Below are 24,990 nucleotides of genomic sequence, written 5' to 3'. Positions count from 1 at the left end.
TTTAGTGATTGTTTTGTGTCAAGTAGCCGTTTTGTACTGGCTACTGCTTTCTTGATACATAATTAAATTTTTTGCAGGTATGATACATATTATATTTGACATACTATTTGAGTGTCTTTGTTGGAAAAAAAAAATCCCAAAACATCAACTCAAGTTCTTTTGCCGAGGGAAATTCTCAAATTTGAGCACAGTTTTCTCTGAATTTTGGAACCTGAGTAATTAGCCAAACTATAACGTACGTGTTAATACTCTCGTAGTTATCATTTCTAAAAAAACACTCTCGTAGTTAGCAGAGATGGCCACACCTACGCCTTACGGTATTGAATGCTTGATGATGCTTCATTCTTATATATAATACGATCTTATTGGTAGCGGGGATGACATCATGTGGCGCGAACCATATATATGAAATATGTACAGATCCTGACATCCTGCCCGACACCTAGCTACTTCCTTTGGACGGAGCTCAGCAGCAGCTCTATATATACACACACACCTACGCCCACCAACACACACACACACACACACAGCCTAGCTAGCTAGCTAGCAACAAAGTTCGTTCGTTCTAGGGCTAGCAAGCAGTTCGTGATCACGCACGCGTAGCGGGTGGCCATGGGGTTCGCGGTGCGGAGGACGAGCCGGTCGTACGTGCGCCCAAGCGCCGCGACGCCGTCCGGCGCGCTGGAGCTCTCCATCATCGACCGCGTCGTCGGGCTGAACCACCTGGTGCGCTCCCTCCACGTCTTCGCCGCCGCGGCCGCGCCCGTCGCCGGGCGGCAGGACGACGACGCTTGGACGACGTCGCCGTCCCCGGCGCGCGCGCTCCGGGAGGCGCTCGGGAAGGCGCTGGTGGACTACTACCCGTTCGCGGGGCGGCTCGTGGACGGCGCTGGCGGGCCGGGGGTCTCGCGCGTGGAGTGCACCGGCGAGGGCGCGTGGTTCGTGGAGGCCGCCGCCGCGTTCAGCCTGGACGACGCCGGCCGCCTCGACCAGTACCCGTACGTCATCCCGGAGGACGACCTGCTGCCGGACGCCGCGCCGGACGTCGAGCCGCTCGACCTCCCGCTCGCGATGCAGGTGCAGATATATATACTAACAACCATGGTGCAAGGTTGCCAGTAACACTTGCTAATGAGTGTAACCCGCACCATATCCAAACTCCATCTAAAATTAATACACTTTAAGTACCCAACCTCACCCAACCCGAAATAGTTAATTTAACAACTCTAACTAACACAAGTGAGTAACCCATATAAACTCATGGGTTTAACGGACTGCAAATAAATGGGGCTCGGGTCTTGACGTGGGATTACATGTAGGTTTGGCAACACTGCTTTGTACAGTGTATAGCTTCAAGTCACACCAAATCATATCCAACAAATTTCAATCAAATTTATAATGTGAACGCGAGGTTTTATTTTCAGGATCCGGCTCTTGACGTAGGGTCCAACAAATTTTAGTAAATTTTGATTAAAACTTTATAGTGTGAACGCATAATTTTACATAAAGTATCCATTTCAACTCATCCCAACCCGCCTAGCACCATTACCTAATAAAATGTCTTTTAACTCATCAAAACACACTCCGCATCAAAACCCAACCCATAAAACATATTTCAACCCAAACTATTAGCAGGCTTAGTTGCCAGAGTATAAGGCAGTTTGCTTAATTACTCCGAAACTCTTTTCAGAAGAGGATTGACCAAATTTACACATGTACGGTCAGTCTCTGCTTATGACAGTTCATGATGTAGATCGGTCGACACGTTCATAGTGTATTTCTGGTACGATGTCCCAGTCGTTCGGTTAGGTATATATGGTCGGGTTTATTAGTAAATTCAGATACTCCATCAGCTTCTTGCACCTCTATGTACGTCATCATATCTTGTAGTTGTACCTTGCGTTTTCCTTGTTGACTAATGAGCCACGGACACATGCTGACATGCAGGTGACGGAGTTCAGCTGCGGCAGCTTCGTGGTGGGGCTCATCTGCTGCCACTCCCTGGCCGACGGCCTCGGCGCCGCCCAGTTCATCAACGCCGTCGGCGACTACGCCCGCGGCCTCCCCAAGCCTCGCGTGAGCCCCGTCTGGGAGCGCGACATCATCCCGAGCCCGCTCAGCCTGTCCTCCGCGCCGCCCGTCTTCTCGCGGATGTTCCAGTTCCGGCACCTCGCCGTCGACCTCAGCCTCGACGGCATCGCCCGGGTCAAGTCCCAGTTCCTCCAGTCCACGGGGCAGCGCTGCTCCACCTTCGACGTCACCGTCGCCAAGGTGTGGCAGGCGCGCACGCGGTCGCTGCGCCTCGCCGACCCGGCCACGCGCGTCAGTCTCTGCTTCTTCGCCAACACGCGCCACCTCCTGTGCGGCGGCGCCGCCGCCGCCGCCGGGTTCTACGGCAACTGCTTCTACACGGTGACTGTGAGCGCCAAGAGCAGCGCGGTGGTGGGCGCGGACACGGCCGGCGTCGTGGCCATGATCCGGGACGCCAAGGCGCGGCTCCCCGCCGAGTTCGCGCGGTGGGCGGCGGGCGAGCTCGTGGCGCAGGACCCCTACGAGCTGAGCTTCACGTACGAGTCGCTGTTCGTGTCGGACTGGACGCGGCTGGGGTTCCTGGAGGCGGACTACGGCTGGGGCACGCCGGAGCAGGTGATACCCTTCACGTACCACCCGTGCATGCCCATCGCGGTCATCGGCCCGCCGCCGGCGCCCAAGACGGGGGCGAGGGTCACGACACGGTGCGTCGAGGAGGAGAACCTGCAGGAGTTCATGGACGAGATGAAAGCATTTCAGAAGTGACACGACGACGACGACCACTATGCTCCGACATGGCGCACCTGCTCTGCTCTCATCGACTTTCTTTGCTTCTCTTGTGTCTAATAATACTGTTTGTGTGGACTTTGCTTCAATGTGTGCGTGTGCTATTTATAAAAAAAAAATTGTGTGTACTGCTTGTGCACTCTGGCTGTTTTTAAGTTTTTGGGTTGTATCTTGGGCTAAAAATGGATGTGTAATAAGATGTGGCCCGCCCACTCATGGAAATTGTAAGATACAGTTTGTACGATCCTCTAAAAAAAAGATACAGTTTGTACGAAGGTTCTCCTGTCCCTCTAATGAAGCAACGAATTTTCTAGGAAGATTTTTATCTGTCCAAGGTTCTCCTATCCTCTTTTTTCGTACAATAAACACTGGCAAGGTATTGCCTTCAATAATTCCTCGGAGTCTCTCTTTTGTAGAAAATTATAATTTGCACCATCCAGAGCATCTAGAATAAACTCTACTAGAAAGAAAGTTATGGGAGGAAGGCAAGGAGACCTCGTATACGTTGTTCACGCCACCAAAATCTTGTTGCACGCTCAAGGGGACTGGGAGAATAAGATCCCGTTTGGATTCAAGTATTAAGGGATAAAGGTGCTAAACTTTAGCACTAGCTTATCCAATCATATGTGCTATAAGATAGGCTAAACATAGCGCATGGAGAATACATTGACGGATGAAGACGACATCGATCAAGTCAAGGAGTAGACTGTCAATGCGGCGGGAGTGTGAAAGATTTGAAAACATCATGGCACTTGGCGAAGGCCAGACACGTGTTAACATCGTGGCCATGTGGCGATCAAGTGGAGACGAACGGTTTGGATGGTTTCAGTCTCAAAACCACCATGCATACAGGTTTACCAGTTTGGACCTCAAAATCGGGGGAGCGTGAGGTGCAGCCGAATGGCGGTGATGGAGGGCATGTGACCCATCACGAAAATTGCGTCAAGCAAAGTCAACGTCGTGAAGGGGTGTGTCCATCCAATGTTCTAATAAAAAGTTGCACAGTTTTACCTCTTAGTGATAATTGAGTTGTGTGCTTCATGTAAGGGCGGTCTGGTCATTTACCAGGCACCTATATGTACGTAGATGGGCTGTTGGGATAGCATCTCTTTTGGTGGAGGTCCTTCGTTTGTTTATGAGAGATTTGCTAGGATTAGAAAAGAGAGTGAGAGATCAGGTGCTCTTTGTTTGATGAGCTTTTTGCCATCCGATCTTTAAATGATATTATGGCTGGCAATCGAATCTCTGGAGAGAATCCAACAATCAATCTCGTGTTCATTTTGTCAATCCCGTGCGCAGATGATACAAAAGTGGATGACAAATTCAACAAAAATCCTTGCTTCTTTATTTTGATTGTGTGAATCTACGGTTTCAAGTTTCATAGAGGTGTGAATCTATTCCAAAGTTTCATTTTGATTCGTAGAGACTTGAGTGAGTAATTTAGGATTGAAGTTTTGGTTGCTCGCTTGTTCTTTTTCTTTTATTTGTTTCTCTGTTCTTGTTGCCAGACAAGAGCCAGCCAAACTCGAGCAGGGGAGAGCGCACACTGTGCGACGCTGCGCAGGGAACGCAGTGCACGCGTAGCCAGGCGCGCGGCACGCGCGCTGCACGGCCCAGGAGGGAGCTCGGCCAGCAGGCCTCTCCACCAGGGTTTTTTTTCCCGACCGGACACCCCAAACCACCGGCCACCGGTTCCAGTTTACCGGACCGGTTTGACCGGTTACCGGTAGAAACCGGTCAAATTCAAATTTGAATTAAAAAAACTCAGTTTAACCGGTTCGTACCGGTATACCGAACGGTTAGACCGGTTTGAATTCAAATCCAAATTTAAAATCGCATGTGTAACCGGTATACCGGCTGGTTAGACCGGTTTACCGGCCGGTTTGACCGGTTTACCAAGTGGGCCTTAATGGCCGTCTTATTTTTTTCTTTTTCTTTTTTATTTTAACTTTAAATGTCCGAAAAGTATGTTAAACGAACGAATTTTTGAGAAAATTTGACACCATTAGATTCATCGCACCTTGAAGTATTTTTAGGAATTTTTCTTTTTTTAATTCAAATTTGAATTTTGAATTTTGACCGGTTGGGTACCGGCCGGAACCGGAACCGGTCCGGACCGGTTTGACCGGTAATCGGTCGAACCGGACCGGTTCCCACCGGTTAGGTGAACCCTGCTCTCCGCTCGCCCCAGGCTGGCTGCAGGCGTCAGGACTATATATCGCGCGGGCTCCTACTCCTGCTCCTGCTCCAGCCCAACAGTATTTTTCTCTCATACTACTCCAGCTCCAGCCAGCCCAACAGTATTTTTCTCTCACACCATTCTAGCTCCAGCCTGCCAAACACAGTGATATTTAGAATCCATCTCCTGAAGGATTCACACGTGCTGGCGGTCAGATGGGCCAGCACATAGCAGCGGCCCATGCGGAGGCGCGCAGCCCCAGTGCAGCTGGGCCAGGCACGCGTGTGGCACAACGCACAGGAGGTGCAGCGCTGCACCGCTCTCTACTGAACATTCCCGTAAGTTATTTTTTTCATTCTTTATTATTTTCCTTTCATACTTTGTTTAACTAACTTGTTAACTATGAATTGATGTAAGTTGTAGAGCGTGGATGTGTCCTATAGAGTTCTTTTATAATTTTTTTTATATATTAACTTGTTTAATGTGATATTTTCTTAATATAGATACATTTTTCTTCATATCTGCATATAACTAATTTGTTTGTAATGCTAAATTATTTGTTCTCTTTGTAAATTAAATTTTTTGGCAATATTTATTCATTTGTTCGGAATATTCATTTTTCAGTAGCTATCATATACAATCAAATGTTTGCACTGTTTATTATTTTTTTTGTTGTACTTCTAAATTTAATTTGGATGCTCGATTTTATAATTATATTTTTTTTTAGTTTTGAATTTGAATACACATGGTGATGTCAACATTTGTCCATATCTGCATGGATGGCAGATTCTCTTTCTAGTTAGCTACTTAGCTGTCAACACATGTGGAAAAAGTCCGCGCAATGGGCCAGACCAACCTCATTAATGGGCCGAAGCAACTTAAACTCCCGAACACAAAGCGCGCTTTGCTTGAGGCGATGGTTTTCTTAATCGTCACCTGAAGTATCGCCACCTGAAGTGACAGCTAACCACGCCCGCCTGCAGGGCACACGGGCACTGCTTGTTTTTGGGCCGCCGGCTCCCAAATCTCCATAATTGAAACAAATAATACCACTGGAACAGAATTATTCTATTTAAAATAGAAAAGATTCTAGCAGAATAAAATTAAAATTTGTTCAGTTGGATCTAATCTTACTATAGGAATATTTCATCGGAACAAATTATTCCATTGAAACAAATAGAAAAAATATTCCATCAACTTCTAGAAGAAAAAGAAAAAAATAATTAGCAAAGCAGGACCTTAACCATCAATGGGTCGGCCCAAATAAAAGAGAAACGAGCAGACCACATGCGCGAGGCGCTTGTGCACCGGATGACTATGCATCGCGCGCGCTACAATTCAAGAATCCATCGCCTGAAGAATTGTACGTGCCTGGCCCAATATCAAATCAGCCCAACAAGTGGTTTGCTCATGATTCGTCGGGTGCGACCATTCTGCAGGATTCTCACGTTGCTGTCGGAGGTCAAGATGGCAACGGGCATGTACCCGACGGGTAGTAGCCACCCGTACCCGCTGGGGCTAAATTTTACTTGTTGGGTTACCCACACCCGCACACGGGTAGAAAAATACTTCCATACCCGTATCCGGTGGGTAATTTGTACCCGACGGGTAACCCACACCCGAAAACATACCCGACATTCACATAAAAAATTAAGTTATTCCAAGCTTCATTCACATGGTTACAAGTCACTAATCCACCATGAATTAAAGAAAGACCACACAGGTTACAAGCTCCCAAATGCAATTAATAGATAAGACATCAAAAAGAAAGCAAATGCACATGCATTTCAACCATGGCTTCGACTAGGCTTGAGCTTTGACTATGATGTGCGGGGCACCGGGGACGAAAGCTCCAAATCCAGCCGAGGGCGTTGTGGTGGGGCCATGGGGGCATGTGGCCTGCGGCGGCTGGGATAGTCGCTCTGAGGGGCTGGGCGAGCGCTAGCTTGACCGCGCGACGACCACGGCGCGACCCCGCGAAGGGAGGGGCACTGGAGTTTGGGAGGGGAGGGGCTAAGGGGGCGCCGGAGTTGGGAGGGGAGAGGGGCGACAGGCGGCGACCCGCTACGCGAAGCGAGGGGCGCGGGCTGAGGGGGCGTCGCGGCTTGAATCGCAGCCTCGCTGCCTCCCAGGTTGAGGTGCGGCGGCGGCTGGGAAGTGGAGTGGGGTGAGGGAGGGGAATATGGTTAGGGTTTAGAAGGGTTCACAATATATATACTAGGCTAGTTTAATTGGATTGGGCCAAATTTATGGGCCATATGGGCTAAAATATGTTAGAGATTTAGGCTAGTTTAGTTTCTTTCTGCAGGTATTTTTTACCCGCGGGTAGACGGGTATGGGTAGTGTGCAAAAATATATGTCCGTTTTGAAATATTTCAAAAATACCCCCCGGTCGCCCCCCCATAGGGCGACAGGCCTTAAGTGTAATTTTTTTTCTTCAAATTCGCAATGAGGTCCCTGGGGAAAAAAAGGCCCTGTCGCCCCCCCCCCCCCCACGGGCGACAGGGGCCTGTCGCCCACCCCTGGGACGACAGGGGCCTGTATATGCCGTCATTCCCTTTGTCATTTGAGCCTGCTATATGCCGCCATTCCCTTTGTCATTTGAGCCTAAAAATTCAGGAAAAAAAAGGGGTGAGAAGAAGAAAAACGGCGAAGCTCTGCCGAATTGCGTACTTTTTGAAATGGTGGAAGGGCACTGCTATTGGGTCACGTATGTCTGGGCAAAGAATGCCACATTTGGGAAACCCGTGATCGCCGTGCTGAGCAGTGGCAACCTGTGATCTCGTACTCGCAGCTAGATACACTATGGTTCCTATTTTGAGCTATTCGAGCGTGTAGTCGTCATCATCGTCGGCAGGATCTCGGCCGCTAACTCCTACCGCACCTAACTTGTCCTTCATTAAATCACGGGAAAAATCGCAAGAACTTCCCTTATTTCACGAGCATTATGGAACCCACAAACATAATAAGTTCACATCAATAGTATGAATAGAAACAAATGACAAGTAAACTAGGACAATCATAAACATCGGATACAAATAAGCGATCCACAGCTATCTCATTACAAATAAACATCAGAGATACAAACATCAGATATATCTAACCACCCCTAGGGCGTCGGACCCTCTTAGCCCTCTGCTGGGCACGGACATGGCCCTCGGAGTAGGTGAGAACATCCGGAGACCTCACCTATCGCTCAGGACGCGCAAGGGGCTGCGGTGTCTGCTGCTGAGAGATCCCAAGTGGTGCTCCTCCTAGCTGTGAATACCCCAAGACATCGGGGTCACCTTGCGCGGCAGGCTCTTCTGGACTCAAGCTGTCGAAGTCGTCTAAGGTGAAGGTCTCGTTATCTGGTCGAAAGGAGGAAGAAGAAGGTCCGGGGCCTGCATGGGGGTAGAATCCTACGCAAAAAATGTGGATGTTAGCGTACGCTCGTATATTTTGTCATGACATGTAGAAACCGAATTACGAAACATAAACTAACCTGTGTAGGCCGGTATCTGTGGCCCCGGTACCATCCCTGGATACGGTCCGCCAACTGGTGTTGTCCCTCTAAACATTCCAGTATGGCCGAACGCAGTAGCTGGATCGTATCATGTATGTGATATTAGTAAATATGTAGGAACACTTGATGTAATTTTAAAGAGATATGTACGTTACCTGCACTTGGGAAGAACTGCGACGTCGGCCCGTGCACGGTCGACGGACACGAGAACGACGACGAGGCCTGAGACGACCCGTGGCTGTCTTCGTACTGCACACGGCTTCCAAAGTTGTGCACTACCTGACGCAACTGATCACGCTGCCTCGACCATGTCTCTGTCTGCTCAAACTGGGTCATTGGGGATCCGGCACGTACCCTCGTCAAGTAAGTCGAGCAGTCCGTCTCCATCATGTTGCAAAGGCGAAGCTGCATCAATTCAGTAAAGGTACAGTTACAAACACATGAATTATCTTATGAATATGATTATATATATATATATGCAAATATGCTCAAGAGATTCACCGCGCCAGCTAGTGACTCCACGTGGTGCCGGGCATAGCCATCCTGAGGCCTCGCCTGGTGTGGCTGCGGGTGAGTGTCAACAAAAACCAGACGAGCCCGAGTCCGGGGTAAGTACCAGGTGAGGTAAGCCCTAAAGGAGCTATCTGTATGTGGTCCTGTTGGATGGACCAAGTGCTCGTCTGTCTGTTCCCATTGGTCCACCCACGGCTGGATCTTGGTGAGCCAATCATCAGAGTATGGCAAGCCACTCCTAGACAACCTACAAAGTGGACCACGAAGAATCGTTAGATTCGACACGAATGTATGAGCCAAGTTCATTCATAATTACCTGTGGTCCTGGCGACTGACACGCTCCAACGCGGTGGGCACCGGAAACTCCTGGCGCTGCCCAAACTGTCTCCTGACTCTCCAGGGGCAATATGCCTCAACCGCGATGTCATAAACCAGGACGGCGAAAGTAAGCCACAGGCTCGCATTCGCGGAGCAGTGCAAAGACAGGCCTGCTGGTGCACGGGTAGCCACAGCCTCTGGGCTGTAAGGCTCCCAGACAACGTCCTCGGGCGTCAGCATGTCGAGCTCTGAAACAAACTCAGAATATGCGCGTCTAACCTGCGCATGCGCCCAGGACCTCTGCATTCGGAATAAGTAACATTAAAAGTGCGCTTATGCATCATGTAACAATGAATAACAAAATTAGATGTATAAGAACATACCTGACGCCAGATCCAGATAGTTCCCATAGTGGGCCTCTCGTCCTCCTCTTCGCCGTACATGCCCCCGTGGTAAGGCTCATGGCTGACCATGGGCCGACCAATGTAGCACCTCTAGGGCTCGGTGCTCAACAGCTGCAAAGTAAGACCTGTGGCTCGAGTCGATCACTGGGTCTAGCAAGGAGTCCATCTCCATACCTGCATTCAAAAATATATGAGAACACATAGGTAAATATATATTTCATACAAACTGGACACATAGGTACAATAATAGTTCATTACATACCTGTAATATTTCATTACTACAAATTACAAGTAATGAAATAAAATTGTGGATCATGACACCGAATGCCTTCCACGAGCAATTCTCGCCGATGCTCGTCTGAACGTAGGAGGTGCTCCATCTCTGGGATTTCCGGAAGGACCGACGTCAGCAGCATCGTGAAGTGCATTCTGAGGACACTTCTTGTAGTTGTGACCCAATGCTCCACATTGGCTGCAACGCTTTTGTGCCTTGCTTGCTTCCGACTCGTCCATACCATTCCGAATACGACGTGTCTGACGGCGGCCTTTGCCTTTCTTAGTGGCTGGATCAGGAATAAACATCTTATTCTCAATATCCTGAGTGAAAGGCCCCACAATTCCAATCCCGTATACCTCATGTCCCCAGGTGGATACAGCTGCCTCCTTGCTGAAGTACGGTGAAACAAATACTCCTGGCTGCAGCGCAGACTCAGCACATGCCGCAATGAGATGGGAGCATGGCAAATGCAATAACTTAGGCTTCATGCAGGAGAAGAAGGGTTGGCCATCAACTGTAATCAAACTCTCCTGTACCATCCTATCTCTACGGATACCACGACCAGTTCTATCCTTGCATAGAACCTCAAATTTATGCTCCATTGTACATGTCGGTATGACGCGGTGCAGTTTGGCCTTTTCAATCTTCTCTTGCATATATTGTGTCACTCTTTTGCAAAACTGAATTTGGGGGTTGCTGATGTTTATGCTTGCAGCCGTGTAACGCTCTCTGAAATACTTCATGCACCCATACATGATGAACTCAACAATTCCCACAAGAGGAAAGGCACGACAAGAACGCATAACCATATTGAAACACTCTGCATGGTTCGTTGTCTGAATACCATACCGTATTCCGTTGGTATCATAAAGGAATGACCATTTCTCCTTAGGTGCACCTCGAATCCAGTGTGAAAATGGCTTCTCAATTGATGCCCTTACCTTCACTAGCTCTGTAGTCAACTGATCAAGCATCTGCCATAATGCATTGAATTTTCTCTGTTGATTTTGGGTGCACAACCTCTTAAACAGGTTCTTAAGATCCTTGTTCTTGAAGTGCTCATAGAAGCTTGCACCCATATGCCTAATGCACCACCTGTTTTGGACATCGGGCCACAATGGAGGCGTTGTCGCAGTTCCACGTTGCAATTTCAGTATTGATTGCAGGAACATTTCCAGTTGGACTTCCATTTTCCCTTGAATGCATGTACTCGCCATGGACATCCATCATTCACACACTTCACCTCATATTCTTTACTGCCAGACTTTACGACTCTGAATTCTCGTTTCAATGATATTGCTCATAGTCTCACAGCATCTTTTACGGCTTCAATGTTTGGATATGTTGCACCTTGCACTACCTCATTCCCTCTGTACTCCCACTCCTGATTTCGTACATCTTCTGCGACATGACTGCCAAAACCATGCTCCTTCCACTCTTTTGGCAATGAGTACTGCTCGTCATCAGATGAGCCCTCATATTCTTCCATCTCTATTGCGGTTTGGTCTTCTGCCTCCATCTCGTCCACAATGCTATGTATCCTCTCTCCCTCATCAGCAAGGCCCTGTGGTCCCATGTTTTGGTTCCCTGTGTCTTCTGACTCATCTTGCTCAACATAATTGGTCTCTCTTTGAATACTCGGAGTTCCTTGATCTGCACAATGTTGGATTTCATTTTGTGTCTTCTCCCGGATTTGAACAAGAATGGCCAGAGGCCACCCACGCTCTAGAGCTGCTTGCATGTACTTCTGCCAGTCATCAGTGCTGTGTATCATCATCAATTCCCATAATTCACTTTCTACCTCCCAATTAACAAGAGACTGGACAGTGATCACATGTGTCAACGGATCAACATGGAACCCACGCTGCAGCCACTTACATATGGAACCAAAACTCCTTTCCAGAGGTTTATCTATGCCGCTAGATGTGCGCTTAAAGGCAGAAAGATCTACTCCATTTGGCCCATACATAACATTGTATTCACCATAAAATACTTGAAACTGCATCTTGCTCGACATATCTGTATATCACATAATACTTATCGAGTTATACTCTTTACTTCACTACCTTATTCAATAATCCGTAAAAACTAAGTATGAAATTCAACTACAACGTATAAGTATTCATAACTACGTGATGACACTCAAATTCTATGCTGCATATGCCAAATTCTATTCTGAATCATAATTAATTTATAAAGACGTCTCTAATAGTACTGCAATTGTTATAATAAATGCGTAGAACTAATTTTCTAAACTAATTTACTACTACGTAACTACAAACTAACGTATCATTAAACTCCTACTTAAATGGTTTTACTATAGCACTAATTAAATTAAATTACTCACCACTACTTAAATTACTCATACTTAAATATGTAGTACTTAAATATAACAATATATAAACTAAATGTACTAACCTGCAGATCACAAGTGCTGAATCCAGCAGGGCTTCGCCGCTTTCCTTCTCCTCACTCCTCTCTTTTTTTCTGGATTTTTGGTGGAATTTTCGGGCTCAAATGAGGAGGGAAGGGGAGGGTTGGAGCTTATATAGGGGGTGATACCCCGGTCGCCCGAGGGGGGGGGCGATAGGCCCCCCTGCCGCGCCCGTTGGCTGGGCCCAGCGGTCGCCCGAGGGGTGGGCGACAGGCCCCCCCTGTCGCCCGTTGGGGGCGACAGGGTCTTTTTTTCCCAGGGACCTCATTGCGAATTTAAAGAAAAAAAATTACACTTAAGACCTGTCGCCCTATGGGGGGCGACCGGGGGGTATTTTTGAAATATTTCAAAACGGACATATATTTTTGAAATTTTTATTTTTTAAAAATATAAAAAAGAAAAAAGCGCCCAGAGGCAGCACTAGCGACACACCACGGTCCGGTCAGCAGGAAGGCCCTCTGAGTTTTGTTTCAAGTATTTACATTTTGCAAAGATTGTTTACTGTTTTGCTAACATGTTTTAGCTAGTTAATTAGTGATTGCCTCCTCTAATACCTCGTGATAATTTCCATATTTAGTTGACTTGGGTTGAGTAGTTCTGGTGGTTAATCTTTGCATGCCTAACAAGTAAATTTTAGTTGGCTTTGTAGTGATTAGCTCTAGTTTTTTTTGTCAGACTTGTGATCGGTTTTTTTGGATAAGCTTTGCTTCCATTTGATTTTGAGCTATGCTAATCTTTGCTGAATCATCACATGCTTTGTTAAGTGAAGTTGTTGGTAGCTTTGCTAGAGTAGATCGCTTTACGTTAGCTTCCGCTTTGTATCAAGCTTTCGACATTTTGGTTATTATTATTCGCTTCTGCTATGCATCGAGCTTTTTCTAACGGTTCTGAACTCGTTACCAGTTGGCCTGTGTCACCTTGGCGGTTATAAAAGAGGCACGTCAGATTGAATTCAAGACATAAGCATTGTCCTTCACTTTAGCCTATCCAAACAGGTTTTGAAAAAAAGCAGGGAGAGGAAAAGAGCTATAGTAGAGATGGATTTCAAGTGGTGATCTGTACCGGTAGTTTTCAACTACAATGCGCAGCACTATAGATGGATTATGCATATTTATAGTCAACTGTCCCCTCTAGCTATTACCAGGATGCTTCGAGTGGTCCTTTCTTATATTAAGGTTTTACTCCCTTCTTTCATTTTTATAATGTATATTATAACATATGACACGGTTTTCCAAATACCACTTTTCACTATTCATCCATCATATATTATATCACTTATATTATAAATTTATAATCATGGCAAAGTATATTTGATTACGAATCCAATCATATAAAGTTTATATTATAAAAATAAAAAAATAATGGTCAAAGATTGTAAAGTTTGAATCTTAATATGTATGTGCACCTTATAAAAAATATGTATGTGTATCTTATAAAAATAGATAGAGGGAGTTTGAAGTAAGAAAAAACAAGGTACTCCTCGATCCTACGTTTTGTCAACGATCATCACCAAAGTCAATGATATTTGTCTATCATCATTGGATATTATATTATATGTAAATGACGTCTCGATATCAGTGTATATATTTTGCGTCCAAACTCCAAAGTAATCCGGCCTATATATCAATTATTGCTCAAGACTCAAGACTGCTCCCTAATTCTAGTTCCTATATAGTAGTCCATACAACACCATCGCACACTATCGCAAAATACACGCGAAGGCCTGCAGACATCGAACAATCACACACAGTGCCGGCCATGGGGTTCGAGGTGCGGAGGACGAGCCGGTCGTACGTGCGCCCGGCCGCGGCGACGCCGGCGGGCTCGCTGGAGCTGTCCGCCATTGACCGCGTGGTGGGGCTGCGCCACATGGTGCCGTCGCTGAACGTGTACCCGCCGCGCGGCTGCGGAGCCGCCGCCGGCGAGGGGCAGCTGCAGCAGCAGTCCCCGGCGACCGTGGTCCGGGAGGCGCTGGGAAAGGCGCTGGTGGACTACTACCCGCTCGCCGGGCGGCTCGTCGGCGGGCCCGGCGGGCCGGCGAGCTCCCGCGTGGAGTGCACCGGCGAGGGCGCGTGGTTCGTGGAGGCCGTCGCCGGGTGCAGCCTGGAGGACGTCGGGCGCCTCGAGAAGTACCCGTTCGCCATCCCGGAGGGCGACCTGCTCCCGGACGAAGCGCCTGGTGTGCAGCCACTCGACCTCCCTCTCATGATGCAGGTATAACAACATAACACCTTTTCATTTGAAGTATGTTATTGATTATTGCTTTTTCTTTTTCGCGATCGTGTCTGGATACGTTTTTCATTAAGAAAAAGCAAAGTTTTACAACCAACCAACGAGCTAGGAATAGAGATCCAAGCTCAGGCAACAAAAGAAAAAATTACATTACAAGTTTAACAGTTTGCGACTTACAGGCAGACTAAAAGCTGTAAGGAAAACACCGATGTGCTTAAAACTTGCCAATAACCAGACATCAGCTTCCTCCTTGATACGTAGCACCAGCTCCATGACTGTCAGCTGATTTCTATCAAAAATCTTGTTGTTCCGCTCTTTCCAAATCATCCAAGAGGTGAGAATGACTAGAGAGTTGAAGCATTTTCGGTCAGCCTTTTGCAACCTTTTGCGTGATCGTGTCCACCAATCAGCGAGAGAATCATCAAAATTACTCGGTGTGAGGAAGTGTCATCTTAACCGTAGCAAGATGTTAAACCAAGGGTCTGTTTGGATACATAGGGATAATGATTATCTCTCACCTTTTAGTCCCAAATTATTCCTCATGCATCCAAATATTTGGGATAATTTTGGGCTAAAGTGAATCATCCATTATCCCATTATCACATCTAATGAGGCTAATTTTGTATGGTCCTCACACCTAGACATGGGGATGGAAGAGAGAGAGTTGACATTAGCTCATGGATTCAAACAATCTACCTTAAACTAATTCTTAGCCTATCAATTCAAGACTAAACATTAGCTTTCAAAATTAGCTCTGGGCTAATGTTTCAAACATGGCCTAGATCTCACGGGCCGGGTGGGTGTGTATGACCTCCTCTATGGTCAAATCCTTAACTCCGCCCCTGAACACATTCTTAATCACCGGCTCGAAACCAAACGTACATATTTCGTAATAGTAAGAAACTGCAACTGAATTAGACTTAATTTGTTCGCTACTCCAAAGTGAGCAGTTTATGGCGTAAGTACCTGCCCAATTAAGGACGCTGGCATGATCCGCGTGGCAAATAAACAAGATTATTTTCTTCGTATTGTAATATATCATCATATCTGTCAGCATTTTGTCTTGGTTGCCGTAAAATATATGGTTGTTGAACGGTCGTTAGGCAGTCGACTCGATATGAGTTCGTGCTATGATCTTTTTTTTTCGCAAAAAAAAAAGATCATAGCGGATGTTTAGTTTCACCGCGTAAAGTTTTTTTAAATAAAATTTTTACACATTTGAAGTATTAAATATAGACTAATTATAAAATTAATTACAAGACTCGTATGTAAACTGCGGAACAAATTTATTAAAAATAATTAATCTGTTATTAGCACGTATTTATTATAGTAATTTATTATCTAATCATGATCTAATTAGCCTCATTAGATTCGGCTCACGATTTACAAGCAAACTATACAATTAGTTTTTATTTTATCTAAATTTAATACTTCATGCATATGCCGCAAGATAGTTTTGAAATTTTGAATTTTGTATCTAAAATGAGACCTTATTAGTCGGATACTTATCCTCATCATGACGACGTCAGAGTCCCAGGTCACACCACTGTTTGAGGCGACTTTGCTACCTGATCCAATAGCTGTAGCATGGGAGCCACAAGCAAGGGTCAAATCATGATGTCCATCATGATTCATGACTAGCTAGCTATGAGATTTACCCACACTTGCATGGTAATTAGCTTGTCGAGCAACGATCGTAATTCTACACTATCTGCAGGTGACCGAGTTCACGTGCGGTGGCTTCGTGGTGGGGCTGACCTCCAGCCACGCCATCACTGACGGCCTGGGCGCTGGGCAGTTCATCACCGCCATTGGCGACAACACCCGCGGTCTCCCCAAGCCCCGTGTCACTCCCATCTGGTCCCGCGGCGAGCTCATCCCAAACCCGCCCAAGAAGTTCCTCTCCGGCCCTCTTCCCACGCCGCGGACGTTCCAACTCCGGCACCTCACCGTGGACCTGAGCTCCGACAGCATCGAGCGTGCCAAGTCCCAGTTCCTGCAGTCCACGGGGCGGCGCTGCTCCACCTTCGACGTCGCCGTCGCCAGGCTGTGGCAGGCGCGGACGCGGTCGCTGCGGCTCGCGGACCCGTCGACGCGCGTCAGCCTCGGCTTCTTTGCCGACGCGCGCCGCCTCCTGCGCGGTGGCGGCGGCGGCGCCGGGTTCTACGGCAACTGCTTCTACACGGTGACGGTGAGCGCGGAGAGCGGCGCGGTGGCGGGCGCGGACACGGCCGGCGTGGTCGCCATGATCCGGGACGCCAAGGCGTGGCTCCCCGCCGAGTTCGCGCGGTGGGCGGCGGGGGAGCGCGTGGAGCCGGACCCCTACGACCTGAGCTTCTCGTACGAGTTGCTGTTCGTGTCGGACTGGACCCGCCTGGGGTTGGACGCCGACTACGGCTGGGGGACGCCGTCGCAGGTGATATCCTTTGCGCGAATGTTCTCGTGTCCACCACATTGGATATCCCCCCTATAATATGCCATCCGATTCTTCTTCAAGATTCGCGCTCCGCTCCTACGTGGCACGCGGCAGTGCACTTAAACATGCTGACATCAGATTGGCTGCTAGCTTAACCTCCTTGCGGTCAACAATGTCTAGAAGACTCATTCACATTGTACCTGAGTTTTCTGGATACGACTCTTCTTCTCCCTCCTCTTGCGGCCAACTTCCGACCAGATCTCCACCGGCTGCCTCCCTCTCCGCCTCCGGCGACCTTGTCAGCGACGAGACGGGGCGGGGCTCACCCTCCACTTATACATCTTCGTTACAGATCATATCTTGCTGTTATCGCCATTGCCATCGCCGCTCTCATCTCGTCGGATTTGTGACCTCGCACATCGGTCTTGTTGGCCACGGTGCGGGAAGTGACGCTCTCGTCGGCTTCGATCTTCAGGAGACATCAGTGAGCCTAAATAATCTTTTCCCCTTTCTAGAACTGGAGATGCTTTGTTCTGTTGTGCACAAATCGATCCACCACCACTCATCTCCGGCCATCTGTCCATCCTCACAACATCATCTCCGGCACGATCCCCTCCAGAACCATGTATCCTTCCTGTGGAACATATGAACAAATCCCTGCTGCTGCCTTCTTTTCAATCCAACATTCGGTATGTGTTGATGCTTGTTGCGCTTTTTTTTAATCCCAAGCAGAGTCCTGGTTGCTTTTGTCGGTCCTACTACTCTCATCTTCCCGTCCTCCCCTTTTGTTTATTGTTCTAGAGTTCTTGCGGGTTATCTCGAGTTTTGTCTCTGATCGGTTGTGGATTCTTGTTGATATGGAGTTTCAGATTTTGATTTCTCGTACATACATCACATTGAAATCCAGATGGGCCGTCATTATTCAGTTAACTGCAGATCTGGTGCTGCTTGATTATCAGCTCTCCAGTGAGGATGATAACTCGGAGGTCAGATCCCATTATTTTGTTTATTTGTCTCAATTGGAGGTCACTAAAGTTTAACAATGTCATTAAAAATTTAGTCTGACTAATCAACTGGATATCATGTGGTTTTATGGATATGTTGATTGTTTATTTAGCTTTCTAAGTTACTGCATTAGTACACATTCAGGTGGCTTAACTAGTACTCATTTAGGTTGCATAAGTACTCATTCTAGTTGGTTATTGGATTTGTCAATGTTGTCAGGGGAAAGGGGAAAAAAGAGTTAGCAGGTGTATCTGCTAGGTGTTAGCTTACCCGGTTGTTTGATCTGATTTCTAGGCTTGGTGATTGCAAGAAGTTAGTAAAAGAATTCAGGTTTGAGGGGATTGATTCACTTCCCTACTCTTTCGCAAATAAACAGAATGTTTGCTGTCCGGATGATGTACTGTGGAGGGTTGATGCATTTGTTGCATACCCTTGTTCTGTTTTATTCAAAAAAGTTGAAGTTTAGCAAGGAAGAAAGTGGCATGCATTCTGGGCTTCCATGTGGAATTAGAAAAAGTAGGTAACCGAGTGTCAATATGGGTTGGCATTTGGCAATGTCAGCTAACGAGGAGAGTTCATTCAAGCTTGCATTGTGGTGTATGTATGTTATGTCAACTTTTAATATCACTAGGTGCTAGGCTTGACTATGCATCAGTTGTTACTGGACTGCACTGCACAATCCTTCGATAGGGTCATATCAATAGTATGATTATGTACTGAGAAAGGCTACTTTGATGCAGTGATTAAGATTAAAACTGACCTCAATGGCAATACAAAAGTACCCAGTATTACTTGCACATTATTCTTGCAGCTATACAGTTTCCTTTATTTGTATCTCGAAATAGATATTTTGTTGCATATATAATTTTTTGTAGCATTGTGGTAATTACATATATGTCATAATGCAGCCCAACTTGTTTAAATTTCATAATTTAAGTATAGGTGTTGTACCATGACAGTATACACCTCAGTGTCCTTAGTATGAACCATGGTATCTTGAAGAAAGTTGTATCTTTCCGCATATTAAATGTTTTGCATCTGACAGAATGAGGCCTATGATCCGTGCCAATATTGTTCTTGTACCTTGGATCAGCCTGATTCTGTAATTGGAAAAAGCAAGGTGGTTGTTATTTCACATCTTATATTGTGCAGTTTTAGCAGGAATAAGTTGTGCACTTTAGTATATATCATGGTTCTCAGATTTGATTATTTCCTTTAAGTTTATTTGTTCCACTTTTCCACTCCTAGTTACTATCAGCATTAGAATTATGCTACCATTGCTCTTTAAATTGGGAGGTAGATGCCACTGAGGACACAATCTCATTGAATGTTGCTTTTGGGGGAAGCAACTAGATCCCTTGCTCGATCATATAGAGTTCCTATGGAGGTATGTCTTCTCTCTCCTCTGTTCAATTGGAGATCTAGTTAGTTTAGACTGGATATAATTTTGTATAACATAATTGGAGCATTATTTCAGCAACTTCATCAGTACAGCTTATGCTTATCCAGTACATCCTGCTTGGGAATTTGTTTTTATGGAATAGTGTTTTCTAAAATATTTTATATTGTAGTCATGTAGGATGGTCCTATGATACACTTTTTCTCTATTTTATTATATAGATAAGCAAGTTTTCTTGCTCTATATGGTAGATAAACTAAACTGTGCTTTTACTTGACACTTCCATGTACAGAAGGTGGAGGTCAAAGGACTACAATTCGTCTTGGCTAAGGGGTTCCTTGAAGCTCGAGGCTCCTCAATTTGATTCTTCACCCTAGGATGCTTAGATAATATTATTTTTTATTGTATTTGGATGTCCACAGTTGTATGTACTATTAATATGATGTGTTTGGAAATAAGAATTACATATAAAGATTGGCAGTTCTCATTATCATTTATTTTAAAGTAATCATTATGTTTCAATTAGCACTCATGTGGTAAACCTCATTATTGAGTTACAAGATGCCTAGCTCATGTGTACGTTACATCCACTCGCAGAAATATTGGAGTTACTCAAAATGGACATTTTCGTCGTGATCTTTTACAGATAATTTATCAACTATCAGGTGCATTTTAGTATGTCGTCATGTGAAGGCTTGATACAAGACCAACTTGTTACTAGCTGTAATAGGAGGAAACATACACGTCATATACTTACTTGAGTGGATAGTATTAGTCCTATTTCAGTGTGTCAACATGTACATCATATACTCTACTAGTAGTAAATAAAAGTAGTGATTGTATACTGGACACAATGCTCATATTGAGTTCAAATTTAATAAGATTACAATGTGTGTATTATTGGTTCCAAATATAAAAGAGCATCAGTTTTACATACGCATACCGGTAACATAATTAAGGCAACTTGAACGGTTACTTCAACTGCATAAGTTCTAAAATGGACTTTGTTTTCTTCTTGGCTGGGTTCTCTTCCTCTGGCCACTCTGATGCTTTAGTGCTTGGATCATCGGCTTGGCACGCTGCAGATTTCTTAGTGCTTGCAATCCATGATTTTAGTCCTGTGTTTGGTGGCCTTCCACCGAATATTGTTCGGGGAGGACAGGATGTGGGCTTCGAGGTTGGCCAAAAAGTTGTTGCATCTTTAACTTCACCAATTTGTTGACCCGATGTCTCACTTACCATGGAATTACCAATTACTTCTTCAATTGTTTTACCAAAAGAGACGAGTCGTCCCTTGTCATCCACCTTGGTAAGTTCACAAGCTTTTGCCAGAAGCGTCTTTCTCTGCATATTATGCGATTGCTGCTCCAAGGCAGAAGATATCGATGTTTCTTTACATGGTATGTGCCCTTCCTTTGTCCATCTTCTCATTATGTTTCTAGCTGGGATTTCCATTTTGTCCAGATGGACGAGGACCTGTTTTTGTTTTATATAGTTTTCAGTACAATTTTATCATTGCAACACTTTTACAAATCCAATTTAATAATTCATCACTCACCTTGAGAGTATGGCGGCAAAGCATGCCCATATGTTCGTAGAAACCACATTCACAACTGATCTTATTATCTCCTTCTAGCTTCACCCTGAAATGCTTAGCATCTATTTCCTCTTCGTTCTTTGTGTCTACTAAAATGAACTCACTATCATTGATCCTCTTAAATATGGCAAATGATCCTGACTCAAATAGCTCATCACAGAATTTCTCATACATTGCTCTTGTGTACACCGTGCTTGCGTGGCGCTCTATTGGAACCCCTACTCTTAGCTTTTTTCTGAGAACCTGTTATAGGAGAGATTGGACCGAACAATTAGTGTCTGCACAGTTATTATCATGGTTTAGTGAGATTTACTCATGCCAAATATCATTTTCTATTTCTGCTTATCACATACCTGTTTAGTAGAATGCTGCTCTTTTCCTTCCTGGTCGTGTCTGTCGCTCTGCAGCTCATTGAATTTACTCACAAAAAGGTGCATTGGTGCAGCCCGTTGAATGAACTTTTTTAACATATGATTTGCGCTTTCACTCCTTTGTGTGCTGGTCATTCCAGCACAGAATATGTCCATGAAATATGGTTTAGCCCATTTGTCCCGGTGCTTGAACAACCTCTTCAAGTACTTGTTCTTGACAAGGCGGTATTCCTTTAGTAGTTTTACCCATTCATTCTCGAACCTTCTTATGTCAATCTCATCAGTTATTAGTTTATTGAATTCACGCTTGAACTTCTTACGTTTTGAGTAGATGTTCCCAAGCTTCTTTTTTGCATCCTTCAGCACGTGCCACCTGCACCATCTGTGCCTTGTAGTCCGTAGTGTTGATTTTATCGCCTTTGCCATGGCGGCACACTGGTCTGCATAATAATCGACAATGTAGGTGTCAATCTACTTAAGCATTGCACTACTAGTTGTGATGTTTTCAGGTTGGTATATTTACAAGATAAAACTACTGGATACAATGATCTGCTGAGGATGATACGATAGGTTGTACCTGTTAGCATTGTCAGGGTAGCTTTACCATTCATTATTTCTACAAAATTTGTGAATGCCCATTCGAAATCAATTGTTTTCTCAGATGTTAGAAGCACCCCTCCGAACACTATTGACTGGAAATGGTTGTTTACACCAACGAAAAGACCAAATGGCAGGTTGTAAAGGTTTGTCCTGTAGGTTGTATCAAATGTTATGGCATCTCCAAAATTCTCGTAGTCCACTCTATTTTTACCGGTGCACCAAAGCATTGTTTTCATCGCGCCACTGCTGTCCATTTGGAACCTTACTTCAAGCCCAGGGTCAGTCTTCTTCATATCCTCCAAAAGTCCCATTGTCTTTCCAATATCATCTTTCATGTTTTCTTGGGACAGTTTTGCACACAAGGACCGTATAGACTCCTTTCTCATTGTTTTGCTTGAGGTTGCATCCGACACACCTAGGATGTTGCAGATCCTCCCAACACTTATATTGTTCTCCCTAAGCTTCTTAACCAAATCCTTTGTTAGTGGATCTATGTCACTATGCGATTTCCATTGCTTGTTTTCACCATAGCCTGCTAAAAATGGGTGGTTGTGTGTGTCAACCACCCTGCTGATGTACCATGAATGATCATTTTGTCTGAGAAGTCTGATCATTGCCTTGCATTCAGTCCTGATTGAAGCTGCTGTTGTGCTCTTGTCTGTTCCCTGCATATATTAAAAACCATCAATGAGTTACAAGTCCAATTTGAGAAATAATAGTGTTGTGTGTGCAAACAACATATATTAGTGTGCACCTCACACGAGCAGACAAAATCTTGCCTAGTTCTATACTCTTTGCTGTTCTTGCATCCTCGCCCTATTCTTATTCCGAAACCTTTCTCCCAGGAGTATAAGTTGTAGAACTCTTTCGCCTCATCGCAGCTGTTGAACACAGTTCTTTTGTAAGGGAAAAATATTGGCTGGTCTGGCCGTTCAGCTGCAAGGCGTATAGCCTTTGTCACCGCATCTTCCTCATCTTCTGGGGCTATTCGTTCATTTGGACCTTCACGGGCGCATTTCCTGCATGAATTTAATACAGAAATATTTACAAACAACTCATTATTATTCCACATTGCTAATTATTGTGGCTTACCAGAAAAGCAATGCATCGAGTTGCTGCAGTACTACATGATCTTACGCAATGTGTCATGGAGGCAGTAGTATTCTAAACTCATTTTATCACTAATCGAACTAGCTAATATATCCAACATATTGCCGACATGAGCAATTCAAAAATATATCAAACATCTTGCCGCTGCATCTCTGACATAAGAAATTCATTATTCTCTTATATGCAGTACCACACATCAGCTAATTATGTTCATCTGACATCTATACAAGACGATTGATATGCAATTTCAAGGGATCACATATACAGTTTATAGGAACTCACCCGCGACGTGGCCGTGGAGGAAATCCTCCTGCCTCACCACTTCGTAAGATTGCATTGCTTGTTGATTTCTTCTCCTCTTCGATTGATGCCTGGCAGCTAAGCTCCATGCGGCCTGCAGCCTTCGAGGCTTCAAATGCTCCGGTTTCCATATGCTCTGCACGAGCTTCGGCGCCCCAATTTTTGCCGCCTAATCCTCTATTTTCTACAGGCTCTTCTTGCACTCCGCTCATTCCCTCACCATCTCCAAATCCTGTAGTTTCCATCAGGTCTAGATCACGAATCCCTTCTCCATCTTGCATTTACAGATATGCCTACTGGCACTAGATGCAGAAGACTTTAGAAGCCTAGTTTCCTTCTAACGCAAGGTTCTCTCCTAGATAAAACCTGTTCTGGTGTGAAAGGCAATGGCCTATCGGGTTTTCTTGAGTTGACCGTTCAGTCATGGAAGAGCTGCCACTCTGTAAATCCGCGAGTATAATGATGTCCACGTCAACTTCGTAGGAGGTATTTGCACCAATCGCCAAGCAATACGCATCTCATCCTGACCGTTCCTTGTGGGGGTATACCTTATGAGGGGGATAGAACATCCGCTTTGATATCCTTTGCGTTCGTCCCGTTCATGCCCAAAGCCATTATCGGCGCGCCGCCGGCGCCCAAGGCGGGGGCAAGGATCATGACACGGTGCGTCGAGGAGAACTTGCCGGAGTTCAGGGACGAGATGGAAGCATTCTAGAACTCACACCACTATGCATGCTTTGATATAGGGGATGCTCTGATGATATATGAGGACGGTCTGATACAAGTGGTCAAATTTGAAGTCAAAAAATCAAACGAAATATAATTTGAAACGGAGAGAGTACCTGCTACCTCATGCTCGTTGACATTGTATCTCATGTCCAGCATTGCTTGTGGACTTGTGGTTGTGGTGTAGTGGTTAGAGGTGGTCCAAGATTTTGAACTATAAAATCTAAGAGTCGGATCCTAAAAGGACTGGACTCTAATATAATATAATTTGAAACTAATAAATTAAAGGATCTTGTTGGTCTGTGAAGAGACACTAGGGCCATGGCACATTACCACCCCTAGTAGTGGTACGTGCGTGATGCACATACGCTTCATCATGCGCTAGTGTTTTGGCTGGTTTGGGCTGTATCTTGGGCATTGTAATGAGATACAGTTTGTAATAAGATACGGTTTGTACCGAGGTCTATTTATGGCTTTATTAAAGGAAGAACAATCCAAGATTGCTTGGCTCTTGGGCTCCGGAATATTTGCATCTTTGTCACCACTCAAGGAAGAAAATCATTGAACTCAAATTAGATTTTGAGAAGGCCTTTGATAAAATGAAGCATAGTTCAGTTCTGAAAGTCTTGCACGCAACACCTAGGTTTTGGTAAACCGCTAGATTTCTTGGATGGAAAGTATACTCAGTATTTGAACATCTTCACTTTTACAATTGGTTGGACATCCCTTAGGTAAAGCTAATCTGGGAATGATAAACTCCCAAATCACTAAAGAAAAGGTTCTTTCC

The 24,990-nt window shown here is 45.4% G+C and overlaps 2 protein-coding genes across 3 annotated transcripts; both read left to right on the top strand.

The window, feature by feature from the left end:
• The first annotated feature begins 431 nt into the window (after window positions 1-431).
• LOC120706633 (acyl transferase 4-like) lies at window positions 432-3,134 on the top strand. Its single transcript, XM_039991313.1, has 2 exons — window positions 432-1,077; window positions 1,948-3,134. Exons 1-2 carry the CDS (start codon window positions 613-615, stop codon window positions 2,794-2,796), a joined length of 1,314 nt encoding a protein of 437 aa, XP_039847247.1. The 5' UTR covers window positions 432-612; the 3' UTR covers window positions 2,797-3,134.
• A 10,923-nt stretch (window positions 3,135-14,057) lies between these two features.
• Window positions 14,058-24,686, top strand: LOC120706632 (acyl transferase 4-like). Of its 2 annotated transcripts, none has more exons than XR_005688384.1 (3): window positions 14,058-14,661; window positions 16,397-17,784; window positions 18,003-19,989. XR_005688384.1 is itself a non-coding variant. In XM_039991312.1 (3 exons), the coding sequence occupies exons 1-3, from the start codon at window positions 14,206-14,208 to the stop codon at window positions 24,190-24,192; spliced, it is 1,296 nt and encodes a 431-aa protein (XP_039847246.1). In that variant the 5' UTR covers window positions 14,058-14,205; the 3' UTR covers window positions 24,193-24,686. The 2 variants fall into 2 exon arrangements, 1 of the variants encoding a protein (XP_039847246.1); XM_039991312.1 differs by lacking the exon at window positions 18,003-19,989 and adding an exon at window positions 24,051-24,686 and having other exon boundaries at window positions 16,397-17,094.
• Window positions 24,687-24,990: the final 304 nt, after the last annotated feature.

This window comes from Panicum virgatum, chromosome 5K (assembly GCF_016808335.1).
Source record: "Panicum virgatum strain AP13 chromosome 5K, P.virgatum_v5, whole genome shotgun sequence".
Classification (NCBI taxonomy): Eukaryota; Viridiplantae; Streptophyta; class Magnoliopsida; order Poales; family Poaceae; genus Panicum; species Panicum virgatum.
The sequence above is the reverse complement of the archived record's forward strand: the minus strand, read 5'-3'. Positions and strand labels throughout refer to the sequence as shown.

What these genes read in the sequence shown, in the direction of transcription:
- LOC120706633 (XM_039991313.1), top strand. Translation starts at nt 613, where the DNA reads ATGGGGTTCGCGGTGCGGAGGACGAGCCGGTCGTACGTGCGCCCAAGC. An exon ending in ACCTCCCGCTCGCGATGCAG is followed by an intron (nt 1,078 to 1,947) that starts GTGCAGATATAT and finishes GCTGACATGCAG; the next exon opens with GTGACGGAGTTCAGCTGCGG.
- LOC120706632 (XM_039991312.1), top strand. Translation starts at nt 14,206, where the DNA reads ATGGGGTTCGAGGTGCGGAGGACGAGCCGGTCGTACGTGCGCCCGGCC. An exon ending in ACCTCCCTCTCATGATGCAG is followed by an intron (nt 14,662 to 16,396) that starts GTATAACAACAT and finishes CACTATCTGCAG; the next exon opens with GTGACCGAGTTCACGTGCGG. An exon ending in GGCTGGGGGACGCCGTCGCA is followed by an intron (nt 17,095 to 24,050) that starts GGTGATATCCTT and finishes TAGAACATCCGC; the next exon opens with TTTGATATCCTTTGCGTTCG.